The sequence below is a fragment of the Saccostrea cucullata genome, unplaced genomic scaffold (assembly GCF_032062105.1).
Source record: "Saccostrea cucullata isolate Sc308-1 unplaced genomic scaffold, CSIRO_AGI_Scuc_v1 ctg1712, whole genome shotgun sequence".
Lineage (NCBI taxonomy): Eukaryota > Metazoa > Mollusca > Bivalvia > Ostreida > Ostreidae > Saccostrea > Saccostrea cuccullata.
The window spans coordinates 48177-64623 of NW_026938754.1; the positions used below are offsets into that span (position 1 = coordinate 48177).

Below are 16447 nucleotides of genomic sequence, written 5' to 3' on the forward strand. Positions count from 1 at the left end.
CTTTTATCCAAAGCAATTTATATAAATCTCGATCGCTTTTCTTTGAGCACACCTTTTGAATATCTTTCCCCAGACAACATTATTTGAATCTTCCCTGACCCAAGGCTTAAAATTAATTGCTGGATCTCACCTTACCTATGCAAGAGGCATCCATCTTTGAAAGGAAAAGAGGCCAGCACCATTTGGATGAAATTTATTCAGTCCTTTCACAAACAAACTCAAAAATGTGACACATTGATTGTTTCGCAAGTGGTTGAAAATTATTCTTGTACATGTAAAAGCTTACTTGTCTTTGTCCAGGTTAGCTGAATTGCAGCCATGTGAAATATGATATAACTTAAAAAATAATTTATAATTATAACTATTTATATAATCGATGATTGATCAATAAATACAAACACTGAAAAATACTTGTACCAAACAAATTTTATTTAAAATACTATAATATATATTAAAGGTATTATATTTCCCTTAAATTTCAACAGCGTCGATAGCATAGCAGTTATACCGTTCGCCCTATGATCCAGAGGCCCCGGTTTGAATCATGTCGGGGACAATTTTTTTTCTTTTCAGTCATTTTTAAGGTATGTCACTCGTCAGCATTTTAGAGAAATTTTGCCAGAACCTATAACTTGAAAATTATTTTAATTCAAAAATTTCAAAACATTTTATTCAAACAATAAATGTAAAATTTTCAATATTCAATGAAAAAACTGCTCTAAAAATCACAAAGAAGTATGATTTATAGGACTATTTCTTGTGGTGGAAGGATATTTAGCAAAAAAAAATCTGCAAATCTGCATATTTTTAGAATTTAATATCTTGTATCTTTAGCCTCACAACTTTTACTCGGAGAAAGTTTTTCGTTATGATATGCTAGAAATATTAAATATGCGGGTCTCAATTTATATTTTTAGCATAAATTTTTCACCTTCCCTCAACAAACTTTGCCAAGAAAAAAAATATGTTAAGGAAGTCAAGATAAAAATTACACAATTTTTCGCCTGAAAATCGCATATAATGACCATTATTTAAAAATTTACATCACTGACCCCTACTTTTTCTTTCATTATTTGAAAGTACTTAATACTTGTGACTGATCAGCACTTAAGTCGTAAAAAGTTTGATACAAGAAAATATTTTATTTCAAATTTAGATTTTTAATATCCCAAATAGTGCAAGAAGGTCACATTAATTTGCAATATTTATTCAATGATAAATATTATTCAAACTATTTCATGTAAAGTAAGATTATATTCATTGCCATTGTTACATCTGATAAAATATGACAAAGGTTAAAGTAATTAATAAAAGAATAAAAATTTAAGTGCAAAATGGTAATCTTAATTGTACCGTCGCTAAGCTATGTGCACACTGATCCCCTATTTCCTCTGCGGTTTTGAGTCTTACTATTTGAGTACTTATTCAAAATATACTTCTCAAAAAATTCTTTGATATAACAATTTTCACGAGTGACATACCTTAATTACTTCTCCTTTTGTTGTACATTGTTTTTGCTATGTACATAGTTATGATGAGGAGGGGTGTCGATTTTCTAAAATTGTGAATTTTATGACCCCTTGGATAGGAGCACATGTGTTAAGGCGGGGTTTATTGTTATGTAGTGAAAATGCATTAATTCTTATTTTGTATTGTTTTAGGGACTTTTGATTTTGAATACTGTTCGTTATCTCCATATGTTTCATTGAAAATCTTCTCCTCTGCTCCTGGGTATAATGCAGATGATCACATTACTTTATGATCTAATTACATCGTAGTTATGATTAGCAAGGGTGCTCCTACAGAGATGTGAATTTCATGACCCTAGGGTCTATTAAGGTTGGGGGCTCTAATGGTTATATACTGATGTTGATTTATGATTTGAAATCTGCTCTTTGCAAAGGTTTATAATGTGCAATGGTCAGGGGATAATATGGGGCGGGGCACTATTGTTTATAAAGTGGAAATGCATTTCTCCTTCGTTTCTCTGCTCAATCTGCCTCTAGGTATTAAGTTATCAAAGTAAGTATGTTAAGTGTATATTTATGATGAGCAATTGTGATCTTTCAAATTTCATGATCATTGATTTCACACACGAACCAAAAATTAATTGTTTTTTAAGTTGTTGCATTGATACAAAGGTGACCTTTATGGCCTGTGGGCCTTTTTTTCTTTGTATAATAGGTCTTTCACATTTCGATTTTCAATATTAAACTAGTAATTACTTGCGATCTTCAAGTTGATATGGACTCGAAAATAAAACAAACTGTTCCAGAAGTTTAATTTATTTTTGCATAAAGAATAAGCATGAGTGCATTGAAGCAATTTTATTTAGTTCTCTTGTAAATTTTCTACCCAAATGGTTCCAAATATCTATTGAAATGCATAAACAATGGGGGGTCTACTTTACTCAATTATTTTTAAAAAAGTGTTCAAAAGATCATATTACAGAACAGTTTCAATACTTGTCAAATATTTAAATTTAACTAAAAGAATACGCATGTTTAAAATCCCAGCATACATTATTTCGTCGCTCTAACAACTATGCTGTAAACAAGTGCAGTGCAGAGTCTATAGAACCGCGGGGCTTTGGTGTAAATATTATAATCTAATCAATTATGGAGAGCAAAGGCAAAAAGTCAGAAAATGGCGAGGAAACAACGATACCAGGTCAAGTTGTACAAGAAAGTCAGAGGTAGGTATTTTGAGTTAGTAATAAAACTCAATGATTTTTTTTTGCAACAAATTATAACTAATTAACATTATAAAACGAAATTTCTCGATAATATACATGTATATATAATTTATATACCGATATGTAATGAATGTAGAACTTTTAATGTCAGATATATTTACTAGATATATGTACTCCTCCTAGTCCATGTAAATGTAATGAAAAGATTCGAAAAGATTAATTTTACTATCATGCTTTGAAAATCTTTGAGCATATCATACCTTTTTCAATACCTCAAACATAATATGCAGATATTGTTTGATTACTTCAGTGTTCCAAACTTTGTTTTTCAGACACCACGATTTTTTGTATGTTCAGTTGTAATTGGGATTGGGAAAGGGTTGTGTTTAGACTACGTATGTAGAAGCTAAAATTGTAACTTAAGAAAAAAGCATGGATAAATCGTTCTTTTAAAAGGGGGTGCGTTGAAGGGATGCAAATAATTCGCATAATATATTGTATTTTTAAAAAGTCAAGAACGTATAAGTATATACCATTCTAAACAATTATGTGGATAATACCTATCCAAATAATTACTAGTTTTCGAGGGTTTCTGGTCGTTTGAATTAATATATTTTTATAATAGCCTTTTATATTTACTTCATTGTTTAAACTGGCGTTGCAGTAAAGATCTTTGAACATAATCTTGATATTCGATTACGTACATATATCTTCTATCCTGAAACAAAGTCGACCAAAGAAATTAGTATTTAAGGAGGAATCATATATATGCAAAATAGACAGATAATTGCAGTGTACGAATTGTCAGATTAGCATGTAGATTACTTTGTAATGTGCCAATGAAACCAAAGAGACGTGATTGGTTGTAAGAACTTTAAAAGAAGGTCAATTTATAAGGAATTTTGGATTTAAACTTCCGCCTTAAAACCCATCGAAGATACGACCTTGTCTTTACAATTCAAAATTGCTGACAAAGCTTACGATGTTTTAATGCATTTTTTTGGTATAAAATAAGTGAACCTTAGCACTATTTGGTGGTTCTGAACCATAAATATTTCATTTATTCAGTTTTTAATTGTTTCATAGCACATGTGTAACAGATATAATATCTTACAGTTCTAGCAGTAATGGTAAAGTTCCTCACAAATCTGAAAGTGAAAAGAAGATAAAGAAATCCGGAGAAACGAAGAAACAGCCTGAAAACGAACAGTATGTAGATTATCGAAAAGGCTTACCATTCAGAATAACTATACATCTACCATAAAAAGATCATTAAGGTTTATAAGTGTTTGGTTATAATTGAAGGAATTATCCAAAAGTTAAATTTTTTCTTTAAAAATGTCAATGAGTTTTTCCATCATTATGTACATTAAATATTTTAATTTTGTGATGGATTTTGTTTATAAAATACTGTTGTAGGAATGAATACTGGGATTTAGTAGATGAAACACCGCCAATAAGTTCTGATGATTCAGACACGTGTTGGAACATTTTTACAAAGATAGGTGTTATTTTATTCAGTATCACCCTGTTTTTCATCGTTCTGGTATCAACAGGATTAACAAGAATTATTATCCATTTAATGATCTGGAAGCTGAATCCACCACAAGCTAACTCAACCACAACTATAGATAAAATGGGCGGTCTTCTTCGTCTTGTTGAAGAGAGAACTTACCTTAAATATAACTGCACTCAAAACTCCAATAACACTGACTGTGCTTCTTCATTTCTTCAAAGAGAGGATTTTCCAACAACTTGGGAATGCGTTCCAGTAAGTCGTCATTTATGTCAGTTGTTGGAAGAAACACCGTCGGTGAATGTGATGTGGATTTGGGGTCTCGTTATTGTTATGGTGGTTCCAGACATTTACACAATTATTCTTTCACTGTGGAGACTCTGTTTTAAGGAAACTCAAAAATGTGACTTCAAAAGGTTAATATTGGTAGGTTTTGTTCCGTTTTAAATCATACACATTTTTCACAACTAATCGTTAGTTAAGTTGTCCGAGTTGCTACAAAACAGAAAGAAAAATCACAATTGTAAGATAAATTAATAATTTTCTTTTATTATCCCTTAATATCTTTCAGAGTCTAGTGGTGGAGACACTTCATACAACGGGTCTTTGTCTTCTGGTTTTTCTTGTGCTTCCCGCGTTTGACCCAATCACTGCTTCTATTTTGTCTTGCCTCATCATTTTTTTTCCAGTAGTTTTTAGTTTGTTTTGTGACCTCAAATTCTCTGGAATGGATATAAAAACCATGACACAAAAAGTGGCCAATAGTTCTTGTATTGAAAAAACAGAATCGACAGAAAGGAAAAAAGATATTGATATTGAAAAAAAGTTGCAAGAAAGTAAAAACGATTCTGATATAAAAAAGAATTGTCCGAGGATAAAAAATTCTTCTAGTAGTGAAAAAGGAAAGGACTCGAAAGAAAGTAAAAATGAGTCTGATATTGAAAAAGATGTGCCAGAAAAAGAAAAAGACTCGAAAGAAAGTAAAAATGAGCCTGATATTGAAAAAGATGTGCAAGAAAGTAGAAATGTATCTGGTAATGAAAAAGAAAAAGAGTTGCCAGTAAGTAAAAATGAAGATGACACCAAGTTTTATGACGTTGTCTTCAATATTACACAAAAAGTTGGATTTGTCTTTTTTCTCATTTCATTGGGTTTTGCAGGGTGGTATATTTATAAAAATTCAGGAGAGGAAAATTTTGCGTTAATTTTTTGTCTTTTAATAATTTCATTGGTACTGGTTTCCATAACCTATTGGGAAAATTTTCTAATGTTTAGTTCCACAATAACTCTCGAAAAAGATACAAATCAGCTAAAAAGTATAAAATCAAGGCTCAAAACTTTTCTCATGGAATATATCCGGTCTAAAAGAGAACTGGTATCGCTTTTCACAGCTCTATGGAAAGTGGTTTTGTCTATTTCGTTTCCATATATCATTTTTTCAATAATGTCGACCGATGATTCGACTGCCTACGACACAGCTAAAGCCATTTCTCTATTTGGGACTTCCAAAGTAAAAACCTTGACGGGTAAAGTTATTCTTGAATCCAGGTCGTATTTCCCTTATGGTTGTGGAAGACATGATTTGGATGCTCTTATAATAATATGTGTTGTTCTCGGCTTTGTTGGATTTAAAAGTGCACGATTTGCATGTAGAGTCAATCTTCAGTACGTTTGTTTTTCTTCTCCTCTCGTGTTAAGTTGGCTGGGTACCCCTCTTTTGATTATACCAGTTATGAAGCATCCCTTGTTCTGGACTACCCAGGACTGTAACATTGTGCAACCTTTATGGGAGTTAAGAGGGACATTCATTAAAGACATATGGCAGTTGATTGTGTCTGGGTGTTTTGGATTTGTTGCATGCATTCTGCTTACTTTATACGTTTGGACAAACAATGGATCCAAGCTAGTTAAGTGCGACAGGTAAGACTACAAAATACAATGTTTATGTCTAGGGTCTTAATAACTTTCATTTATATTGTTATATTATATTACAAAACGGTAGCATGATCTTATGTATATATTAATGTTTGCAATTTTGTAGATTATTCCGGAAACCGCCGTACTGTGGAATATTTCTAAATACTTCTTTACTTTTAACGAGGTGTAAAGACACAACGGAACAGAGAGGGGAGGAAAAAAGCGAGGTTAGTCCTCATTATTTAAGGCTGGTACAAAAATTGTCTTTTTTTTCCAGATAAGATTTTGATAAAGATACTGTTTACAGGAAGCAGAAAAATCTACAGGCTCTATCGACAGTGAAAAATACTATAGGCCATTTGTGTATTTTTGTGCAACCATGTGGCACGAGACTGAAACTGAAATGACGCAGCTACTGAAATCAATCTTTAAGTGAGTTTTTTGGTCAAGGTAACAGAAAAAAAATCAAATTTTGTGTTAAATTAGAGTAGTTCTACACATGTAAAATTTCTACATATTTGCAGGGTTGATTATGAACAATTTATTCAAAAAGAGCACGAAAAAACTCTAAAAGCGAAGAAAAAGTCGTATATTAACGAAGACGTTTATCAATTTGAAGGTAAAATATTACATTTATATGTTAAGAGAAAAAAATCATCAGCAGTAAAATTCAATGAAATATATCAAATCATATACGACATTCATCCGTTTAAAATTTTCTCTAGTACACATCTTCTTCGATGACGCTTTCAAACCCCGGATGAACAAAACTGGTACTAAACAACTGAAAGGCATAGAAGTTAATGATTATGTCAAGACACTTGAAAGTGTAATACCAAAAACAGCAAAGTAAGTTTATTGATATAAATTGACACAAAATCTCTTCAATGACAACGTTTAGAACGCTACAACCAATAATGAGGACGACAGCGTATTAGCCACTTACATTTATTATTAAATTTCAGATCAATATACGGTGGATTCGAGTTAGACGAAGTAAAGCGATATGAGACGCCTTATGGCGCTAGATTCGAGTGGGAGCTACTAACATCGCAGAAACTTGTGGTGCACCTTAAAGACAAAACTAAAATAAGGAATCGTAAACGTTGGAGCCAGGTACAAAAACACACACATCCTCCCTCACACACATGCACACAAAAGTAGAGAAAGAAATTCATAGGGAAAAGGTAATGACGATAACGAGCAGTGATGGGGCTCAAAAAACATAAAAAAGTACATTCTGTGAAAAGGGCATAAAACACGGAGCCATGGCTATTGGAGAGGTGGAATCAGGTGACTTTCCCTAGTCAAATTTAATACACACAGAAAGGTTTTACGATAAGTATGAAACAAATCAGGTAAAATACGACCGGTGTAAAGACGAATAATGATCCCCATCGAATAATAAACGGGGGGTCATTTTTCAACGACAAAAAACGACCCCCACCCGTAGAAAAAAAATCATTTTTTGTTGAAAAAGAGTCCTAGGGGTCATTATTTTATATGTTAGTCCTATAAAAAAATGACCCCCATTGAAAAATGACTCCCTTTAAAGTGATATAAAATTTATAACAGGTGAAAGGGAAAAATATGCTGTATATTATAATTGTTCTTCCTTCGAGTAATTCCTGCATTTGTTCGAATAGATTTGATCCATAATTTTAAATGTATTCATAAACTTTATTAAGAAATAAAGTTTATAATATTTTTTTTCACAATATACACACTTTGATATCTTTTTTACAGCGAAAATAATTTTTACATTTTCTGTAACCAGAAAAATACAAAAAGTCGTATGAAATAATTAAGAGATTCACGTAATCTTTCAATGCTTAAATTGTGTTTGAAAAGAGATTCTTTAATTGCCAAGTAAATAAAATTTCTTTTTAATATTCCTCCTTATATTGTTTGCTTGAAGAATAATATTTCACTTGTTTTTAGAAATCAAACCATGCAACAATCAAGTTTAATTAAATACTCTTTAATAGGAAAAATTAATTTTTCCTTCATTTCAACTTTTAACTTGTATAAGTTTGGCAAATCCTATTTGACAATGAAAGAGGAGGAAATTTTTATCCCCCCCCCCAAAAAAAAGAACATTAAGTTAAATCAAAACAAAACAAAAAAATAAATGAAAAGCAAAAATATAAATAAAACTCTATACCTTTCAATAATACCGAAAGAGGCTCTAGATAAAATATTGAAATGAAGTTAAGCCTTCAATTAAGTACTATCATATCATAATTAATTCGCCATGATTAAAGCTTACTTTAAATATTGGTGGGGGCATACTTGAAAGTATTGTGGCAAAGTAACAGTTGAAAATTAGTAGAATAGTAGATTATTTTAAGCTTATTTTTAGTCCCTCCTTATAGAAAAATAAAGGTAGGGTAGTTTTTTGTTGCTTTTGTCGATAATCGACTTTCTCCTAAATAAGTAAGGGGGTGGGGTGGGTATAACACCTAAAAATATGCTCTGTAAAGCTATGGGCTAGTGTAAAATACATATTCTAATGCAAAAACTATACATGTAGACATAAACTTTTGATTAAGCACACAGTATTCATTACATTTCTTAATTCTTGTTTTACTCCACCCTTTTACTCAGTTCTGAGTATATTTTTCAGAGAATTTAATATTAAAATCAGAACAAACATTTTCATTTTTGTAACGTCTTCTTTAATTCTGAAAACCCATTTTTATAAATTAGCTTTTGATTAACTTTTTAGATTTATCTATCTAGTGATTTTTATTTGTTTTTCTTAACCATTAGATTTTTAATTCATCGTAACTGTATTTTTTTTTAAATCTTTTTTACCAAAACAAGTCATTCTCAATATAAGGATAATTTCATTTTTTAAAGTGATAATAATTTTTGCAATGTTTTATGTACATGCTATGTAAAGGGTGATATTTTTATTTTATAGGGCGCTATAGAAATTTATGATATTATATTATTATATTATATTATATACTGTATCATAATATGAAAAGTTAATTTCATTTCTTTTTATGTCCCCGTAATCGAAGATTCGGGGGTATATAGTTTTATCGTGTCCGTCTGTATGTCTAGCTGTCTATCTGGCAGTCTGTTTGTCCGCAAAAACTTTAACCTTGACCATAAATTTTCATTTATTGGAGCTATGATTTTCATATTTAATATGTGTATTCCTTGTGGCAAGACCTTACTTTGGGTACCACCAAATTTGACCTTTTGACCTTTACCTTGGAATTTGTCCCATTTTGCACAAAAATACCAAATTTTTACTTTGGCCATAACTTTTACACGGTAGATACTAGTGCTCTCATACTTCACATATGTATTTTGTTTGGCATGGCCTTTCATTGGATACTAAAAACTTTGACCTTGGAGATTTCCGTACTTAAGAAAGAAAACTTTAACCTTGGCCATAACTTTTGAACGGTAAAGGCTAGGGTTTTCATACTTCACACAGGTAATACTTGCTACATTAAACCTTTCTTAAGAAACCATCAACTTTGACCCTTTGACCTTTGAGTTTGACCTACCTTTCAAAAACTTATCCTTAGCCATTACTTTTGAACAAGTGGTGCTAGGGCTTTCCTATTTTTGCAATTATTTTTCTTGTGAGAAGACCCTACTTTGGGTACCAACATATTTAAACTTTATTTAAGAAAAGCTTGATCTTCGCTATGTTGCTATACAGGGGCATAGCTGTTTCACAAACACATATTTTTATATATAAGAGGAGTTGCGGATAAGAGATGGATACCCCAAAGCGTAACAGACGGACATCCCGATCACTATATACCCTCCCGCTTTTCAAGAGGAGGATATAATAATATATAATACTGCTGATTTTTCTGTCAGTACGATGATTTCCACCATCGAAAAACAAATGTTTACCTAACCCTTAAGCCTCGATAAATCTTTTACTCCTTTAGATTCTGAATCATCGCATTGACCTTAAAATATAGCTTTAATTGTATAATGTTATGAGATCAACATATCATCAATTTATTTCCCAATTAGCTTAGGTGAGCATTTTGGCCAACAGGCTTCTTTATCTATTTTTTTTTTTTTTTGCCCCCTAAAATTTTTTAGCTTTAATCCACAGGGAGTCATTTTTCTACGGGGTCATTTTTCTTCACGTGGGTTCTGCAAATTTTTAGGGTGGTGACCCTTTTTCTACGGGCAAAAGGGTCATTTTTCGACGTTGAATAATGATTTTTCGCCGTAGAATATTGACCGGGGGTCATTTTTCGCTGTCGAAAAATGACCCCCGGTCATTATTCGATGGGGGTCATTATTCGTCTTTACACCGGCTATTGGTTATATTTGCTAATAGGGTATATATAACAACAATAGAATTTACAAAATACTGACTTTAAACGAGTTTTACTAACTATAGATTCTGATGGCCAACTAGTATCTAAAATGTCCGACAAACTAGAATAACCATAGACTGTAATCATCAACCAACAACTAAAATGTATGGCACATTACACATAAAAAACCGTCATGGGTCGTACCTTAACCTTTGTTTCAAGCGGAGGATATAATAATATATAATACTGCTGATTTTTTTCTGTCAGTACGATGATTTCCACCATCGAAAAACAAATGTTTACCTAACCCTTAAGCCTCGATAAATCTTTTACTCCTTTAGATTCTGAATCATCGCATTGACCTTAAAATATAGCTTTAATTGTATAATGTTATGAGATCAACATATCATCAATTTATTTCCCAATTAGCTTAGGTGAGCATTTTGGCCAACAGGCTTCTTTATCTATTTTTTTTTTTTTGCCCCCTAAAATTTTTTAGCTTTAATCCACAGGGAGTCATTTTTCTACGGGGTCATTTTTCTTCACGTGGGTTCTGCAAATTTTTAGGGTGGTGACCCTTTTTCTACGGGCAAAAGGGTCATTTTTCGACGTTGAATAATGACCGGGGGTCATTTTTCGCCGTAGAATATTGACCGGGGGTCATTTTTCGCTGTCGAAAAATGACCCCCGGTCATTATTCGATGGGGGTCATTATTCGTCTTTACACCGGCTATTGGTTATATTTGCTAATAGGGTATATATAACAACAATAGAATTTACAAAATACTGACTTTAAACGAGTTTTACTAACTATAGATTCTGATGGCCAACTAGTATCTAAAATGTCCGACAAACTAGAATAACCATAGACTGTAATCATCAACCAACAACTAAAATGTATGGCACATTACACATAAAAAACCGTCATGGGTCGTACCTTAACCTTTGTTTCATACCAAATCTTACTTATGATTATTCAGTGGAAATAATTAATGTATGGGCCCTCGTCGTGACGCAGTTGTCAGAACATCTGCCTTAAAATCGAGGAGTAAAGAGCTGATCCTTACATCGCGGGTTCGATACCAAGGTCAACTTTTGCAGTATGTGTTCTGACGATAAGCATCCATCACTGCTAAATGGGCTGCGTGCTGAGTATAGAAAAAAAATTGCAGTCCTCCACTGACAAGAGATGGCGTCTCTAATTGACTGAAAAATTCTTAAGAGGAAAGCTAATCAACAAACAAATAAACAGGGTCGACGACGGATGTTACTGATTGACAAGGGTTATTACCCTTTATTGACACCTGGTCCGACTTCTGGATTTGCCAGGGATCCATATTTTATGCTCTCCTGGAAGTTTTTTAATATTTGAAAGTTTTAAATCAATTACTGTTCTCTATCTTCAGCCACCTTATTTCTAGTTCATATTGTGAACAATTCATCGTAAATTGCAAAATATGCCATGTAACCTACTTATTATTATTTTTTATTTCATTTTTGTTTTGAATTGAAGGTGATGTACCTTTTCTATCTTCTATCATTTAAAATGAATGAGACTAAAGAAAATGAAAAGGAGAAACTGGAAAACAGTGGTGGAGACTTAGAGGAAATAATGAAGAGCTTTACTAACAATACATTTATACTAGCATTGGATGGGGATGTTGATTTTAAACCGGAGGCAGTATCACTTCTGCTTGATCGCATGAAAAAGAATCCATTGGTTGGGGCTGCTTGTGGCCGTATTCATCCCATAGGTTCCGGTGAGATATAACACGTTATAGATTACCAAACCGGGACGTAGGTAGCATCGTTTATGAAAGTACTAGTGGCAGTGCTAGCCAGAGTAAAAGGCTGAACAAATTTGAAAAGCCAAAAAAAAAAAAATGGTCAAAACTCGTAGAACAAGGTATAAATTCCAAGCTTTTTCAGTTCTTTCACATACTTGACCCTTAATTAATACACTCTATGTACCAAAAAAGGATGGGAATCTGCCTCTCATTGAACATTTCCAATAATGAAAAGTAATGTTAGAGAAAAAGAGGGTGGGACAGGCCCCTTCTGGCCCCCCAGATGCAATATGTCTGCTAAACTTGTTGCTGAAATCGGACTTTCATTTTTGAATAATATACTTATTTATTGTCTTAACAATGTATAAAGTTCAGTCAATCGTTTCAAGTTTGGGAGCCCAAGATTCACCTTTTCAACCATAAGTTTTCATTTACATATTTAAACAATTGGAGAAACTGTCACTGATTAACAAAAAATGTGTACAAAAAAGTTAACAATTCCTTTTCTTGTTCCTTTTCATTCATCTAATGTATGTATCTACGAAAGAAAGTTATTAGAATTTTAGGTAACTTATATGCTTTTTTAAAAAGTACAATTTTAACAAACATTAAAAAACACCCGACTCCAAAATATTTCATCAATTACTTTCATATTTAGACTTATCCCATTTAGAAGAAATCAATATTTAATAAATACTTTTGAATCCTTTTTGACTCTTTGAAATTGTTCTATAAATTGAGAAGGAAGAATCATTAATAGTATTATTCGCACAATGAGATAAATGGAATATCTTATAGTTAAAAAGACGCCAATTGCAAAAGGAGTAGACAGATTCTACAAATCGCATTTTTTTTAAAACTCATAGCTGGCCATCAGGAAGACAAATGCTTTTAAATATTATGCTTGGCGCTGGTTCATCAGTTCAGTTATTTAACAGAAGAAGCAGAAAATGTTCCAATTTTTTATAACGACCGACGCACGACGGAGCCGACATCAGACAAAACAGCAATACCTTAAGCTGTCTGAATGATTCGGGTGGGCTGAACAGTTTGCACGCTGAATGTAATTTCCTTAATAATCGCAATAATGATTTGATAATTTTTATATAGGCCCTATGGTTTGGTATCAAACGTTTGAGTATGCTGTAAGCCACTGGCTCCAGAAGGCTACGGAGCATGTGTTTGGCTGTGTATTATGTTCTCCTGGATGCTTCAGTTTGTTCCGTGGTTCAGCTTTACTTGCAAATAATGTTATGAAAACTTACACTAAAGTGCCAACTGAAGCTGCTCATCATGTGCAGTACGACCAAGGTACGTTTTGTTTTTATGAGTCATAGAAATTTTTTTAGCTTTACAGTAGTGTAAAATTACAGTTGGTTGCATATATATTATATATTTTGCACGAAGTCTTTCTGTTCCAGGTGAAGATAGATGGTTATGTACCTTACTGTTGAAACAAAAGTACAGGGTAGAATATTGTGCTGCCTCAGATGCTTTGACCTTTGCCCCGGAAGGATTTTACGAATTTTATAACCAGAGAAGACGTTGGGCTCCATCGACAATGGCAAACATTTTGGATCTTTTATTGGATGGAAACAATGTCAGGAAAACGAATCAGAATATATCAAGACCGTACATTTTTTACCACATTTGTTTATTTATTTCCTCAATACTGACACCAGGAACAATTTTTCTGTTGATACTTGGTGCCATCATAACAGCTTTTCCACAAATTGAACCATGGCTTGCATTATTATTAAATGGGGTTCCTGTAGCCATCTTCATAATCTCAATTTACGTCGCCAAAGAGGAAACGCAGGTAAACAGGTCTCTCTCGACATCAATCTTTCCACATAACATTATACTTTCACGAGTTATATAATTATTTTGAATTCTTATTAATTTATATTACAGCTTTTGTTTGCGGCAATATTGTCGACACTTTACAGCTTGGTCATGTTGGTTGTTCTGATAGGTTTGCTAAAGGAAGGTGTCGAGGCACAATTCTGCTCAGTTACAACTGTCTTCTTTTGCTTTGTGGCTGGAGTCTTTGTTATTGCTGCAATCTTACACCCAAAGGTATTTATAAGCTAATTATAACACAGTCAAATGCATAGTACATCAATACTGTATACAGGGACATTTTCGCCCCCGTTTTATTTTCGCCCCTTTGGCCCTCACCTCAGGAGGGCGAATTTAAAACGGGGCGAATTTAAAAAATTCAGTATAATTTCTTAAACAAAACTACGATTGGGCGAATTTAAAACGGGGCAAATTTGTTTTACAGTGTGAAAGGGCGAAAATAACACGGGGCGAAAATAACCCTGTATACAGTATTTACAAGACAGATCGTACATGTCAGAAAGAACCCGAGAGTTATTTCAATAGTGTTTTTTTACATTTTGATTTTAGTGCTAAATGTTTCTCATTCACTTTGCATGTTTAACTAAATACTAGTATGTTGCCCTTTTTATGTTAGGAATTTACCTGCATTCTGCACGGACTGCTTTATTTTCTGGCTGTACCATCGATGTCTATGCTTTTGATTTTTTACTCTGTTGGCAATCTACATAATGTTAATTGGGGAACTCGTGAAAGTAAAACAGCAAAAAAGGATGACTCCTCTACTCAAAAGATAAAGAAGCGAGTTCTAGGCCAATCGTGCTCTTTTGGGGACTGGTGCAGGTATTTATGCAAAGATAATAATTTCAAGTGAATAAAGGGCTTTCTTTTGGTTTTGTATTCAAATCACTGGAAATATTATATTACAGTTTTGATTTATTTATATATATATATATATGTAATTCTTCATTCCATACAGATGTATTTTATGTTTTAACGAAATTGAGGATGTCGGACCTGGTGTATCTGAAGAAGAAAGGAAATTAGAGGAAGAGAAGCAGCTAAATAAGGAAACTGACACTAAAGAAAGTGGTAAAAGTCAAAAGAAATCTAAGGAGGAAGAGCAAGTAGCCGAGGAAAACGGGAAAAACTCAAAAATCCAAGGATCCGAGACCATGAAGAATGAAGACGCCAAGGAAAGCGCGAAAGTAACGGAAAAGTCAGGTACATATATCCAACTTATGAACATTGTGTTTTTGTCATGATAAAATGTAGAAGATACAGAAGATAAAAATGTATTTTTTCTTCAGGACCGAAGGAAATCAAAAAACGTGGTATATTCAGAAAATGCAATCCCATTCAAGAGGATGAACAGGACTTTTGGAGAAAATTTATCAAAAAATATCTAAAACCTTTGAAGATAAATGTTGTGGAAAAGTCAAAAATGCAAGCTGAACTAATTGAACTGAGAAACAAGGTGTTTTTCTTTTATTTTATAACAAATGCCATCTTTGTAACAATTGTTTATGTTCTCACTCAAGTAAATGCCTATCAGAAAACACTTTCAATCCCTCTACCATGCAGTGTTGGTGAAACACAAGGTGTGATCGAACCAATCTCCATCGCTTTCACTCTTGTCTTTGGAATACTGCTTCTTATTCAGTTTTTTGGAATGTTAACACACCGTGTGTCAACAATTTCTCATATAGTAGCTGCAACAAAGATCATAAATAAAGAATTGGACAGAAAAATCCCGATCAAGAAGTTTGAGAAACCAATAGCTGATGCAGTAAAAGAGGAAAAGAAGAAGACAAAGAATGTCAATATTACCAAATCGTCTAAATGGAACACGTTATCAACAGTATCAACCGCGGTCAAGATTCTTTCCGGAAAACATGTAATGAAACATCAAAGCATTATAGACCTAAGAAATTCTATTCAAATGAATTTTAAGTTGGATACGATTAAAGAGAGCACAGAGGAAGCGGAGATCCTCAAGCGTTACCCAGAAAAGCCTGTCCCCACCATGAGTATTAGAAATTCACCTCCACCTTTGGATACAAAGAGTCCCGAATCCTCGAACCAATGAATATAAGAATGGATTATTTTTTTATCATGAGTTATTTTTATTAGCCCAAGTTAGCTTTTTGATCAATTTTTGCCCGGCGTATGTCTGTCCGGTTGTAAAGTTTTATATTTCCGATTTTGGAAAGAATCTCTTTGTCAATGTAAACTAAATTTGCCAAAAAAAATTCTTACGGTAAAGATGAGTGTAGTTTGTTCAAATAAGAGACCGTACCTGCTTCTTAAAGAGGTAGGAATATCTGGGGAAAATATTTAATTTTTTTTTGGTCAATAATAGAGAATGTTCTATCTGACGTAT

The 16447-nt window shown here is 32.9% G+C and overlaps 1 protein-coding gene across 1 annotated transcript; it reads left to right on the forward strand.

Annotated features, from left to right (window-relative positions):
• The first annotated feature begins 2618 nt into the window (after positions 1–2618).
• LOC134251206 (chitin synthase chs-1-like) lies at positions 2619–16192 on the forward strand. The gene is made up of 16 exons (XM_062733593.1): positions 2619–2695; positions 3812–3904; positions 4115–4637; positions 4783–6131; positions 6253–6355; positions 6436–6560; positions 6653–6747; positions 6854–6977; positions 7094–7244; positions 11949–12195; positions 13333–13533; positions 13644–14041; positions 14137–14301; positions 14702–14907; positions 15044–15288; positions 15375–16192. The coding sequence occupies exons 1-16, from the start codon at positions 2619–2621 to the stop codon at positions 16151–16153; spliced, it is 4881 nt and encodes a 1626-aa protein (XP_062589577.1). The 3' UTR covers positions 16154–16192.
• Positions 16193–16447: the final 255 nt, after the last annotated feature.

What these genes read in the sequence shown, in the direction of transcription:
- LOC134251206 (XM_062733593.1), top strand. Translation starts at nt 2,619, where the DNA reads ATGGAGAGCAAAGGCAAAAAGTCAGAAAATGGCGAGGAAACAACGATA. An exon ending in AGACGTTTATCAATTTGAAG is followed by an intron (nt 6,748 to 6,853) that starts GTAAAATATTAC and finishes AATTTTCTCTAG; the next exon opens with TACACATCTTCTTCGATGAC. An exon ending in TCATGTGCAGTACGACCAAG is followed by an intron (nt 13,534 to 13,643) that starts GTACGTTTTGTT and finishes TTTCTGTTCCAG; the next exon opens with GTGAAGATAGATGGTTATGT.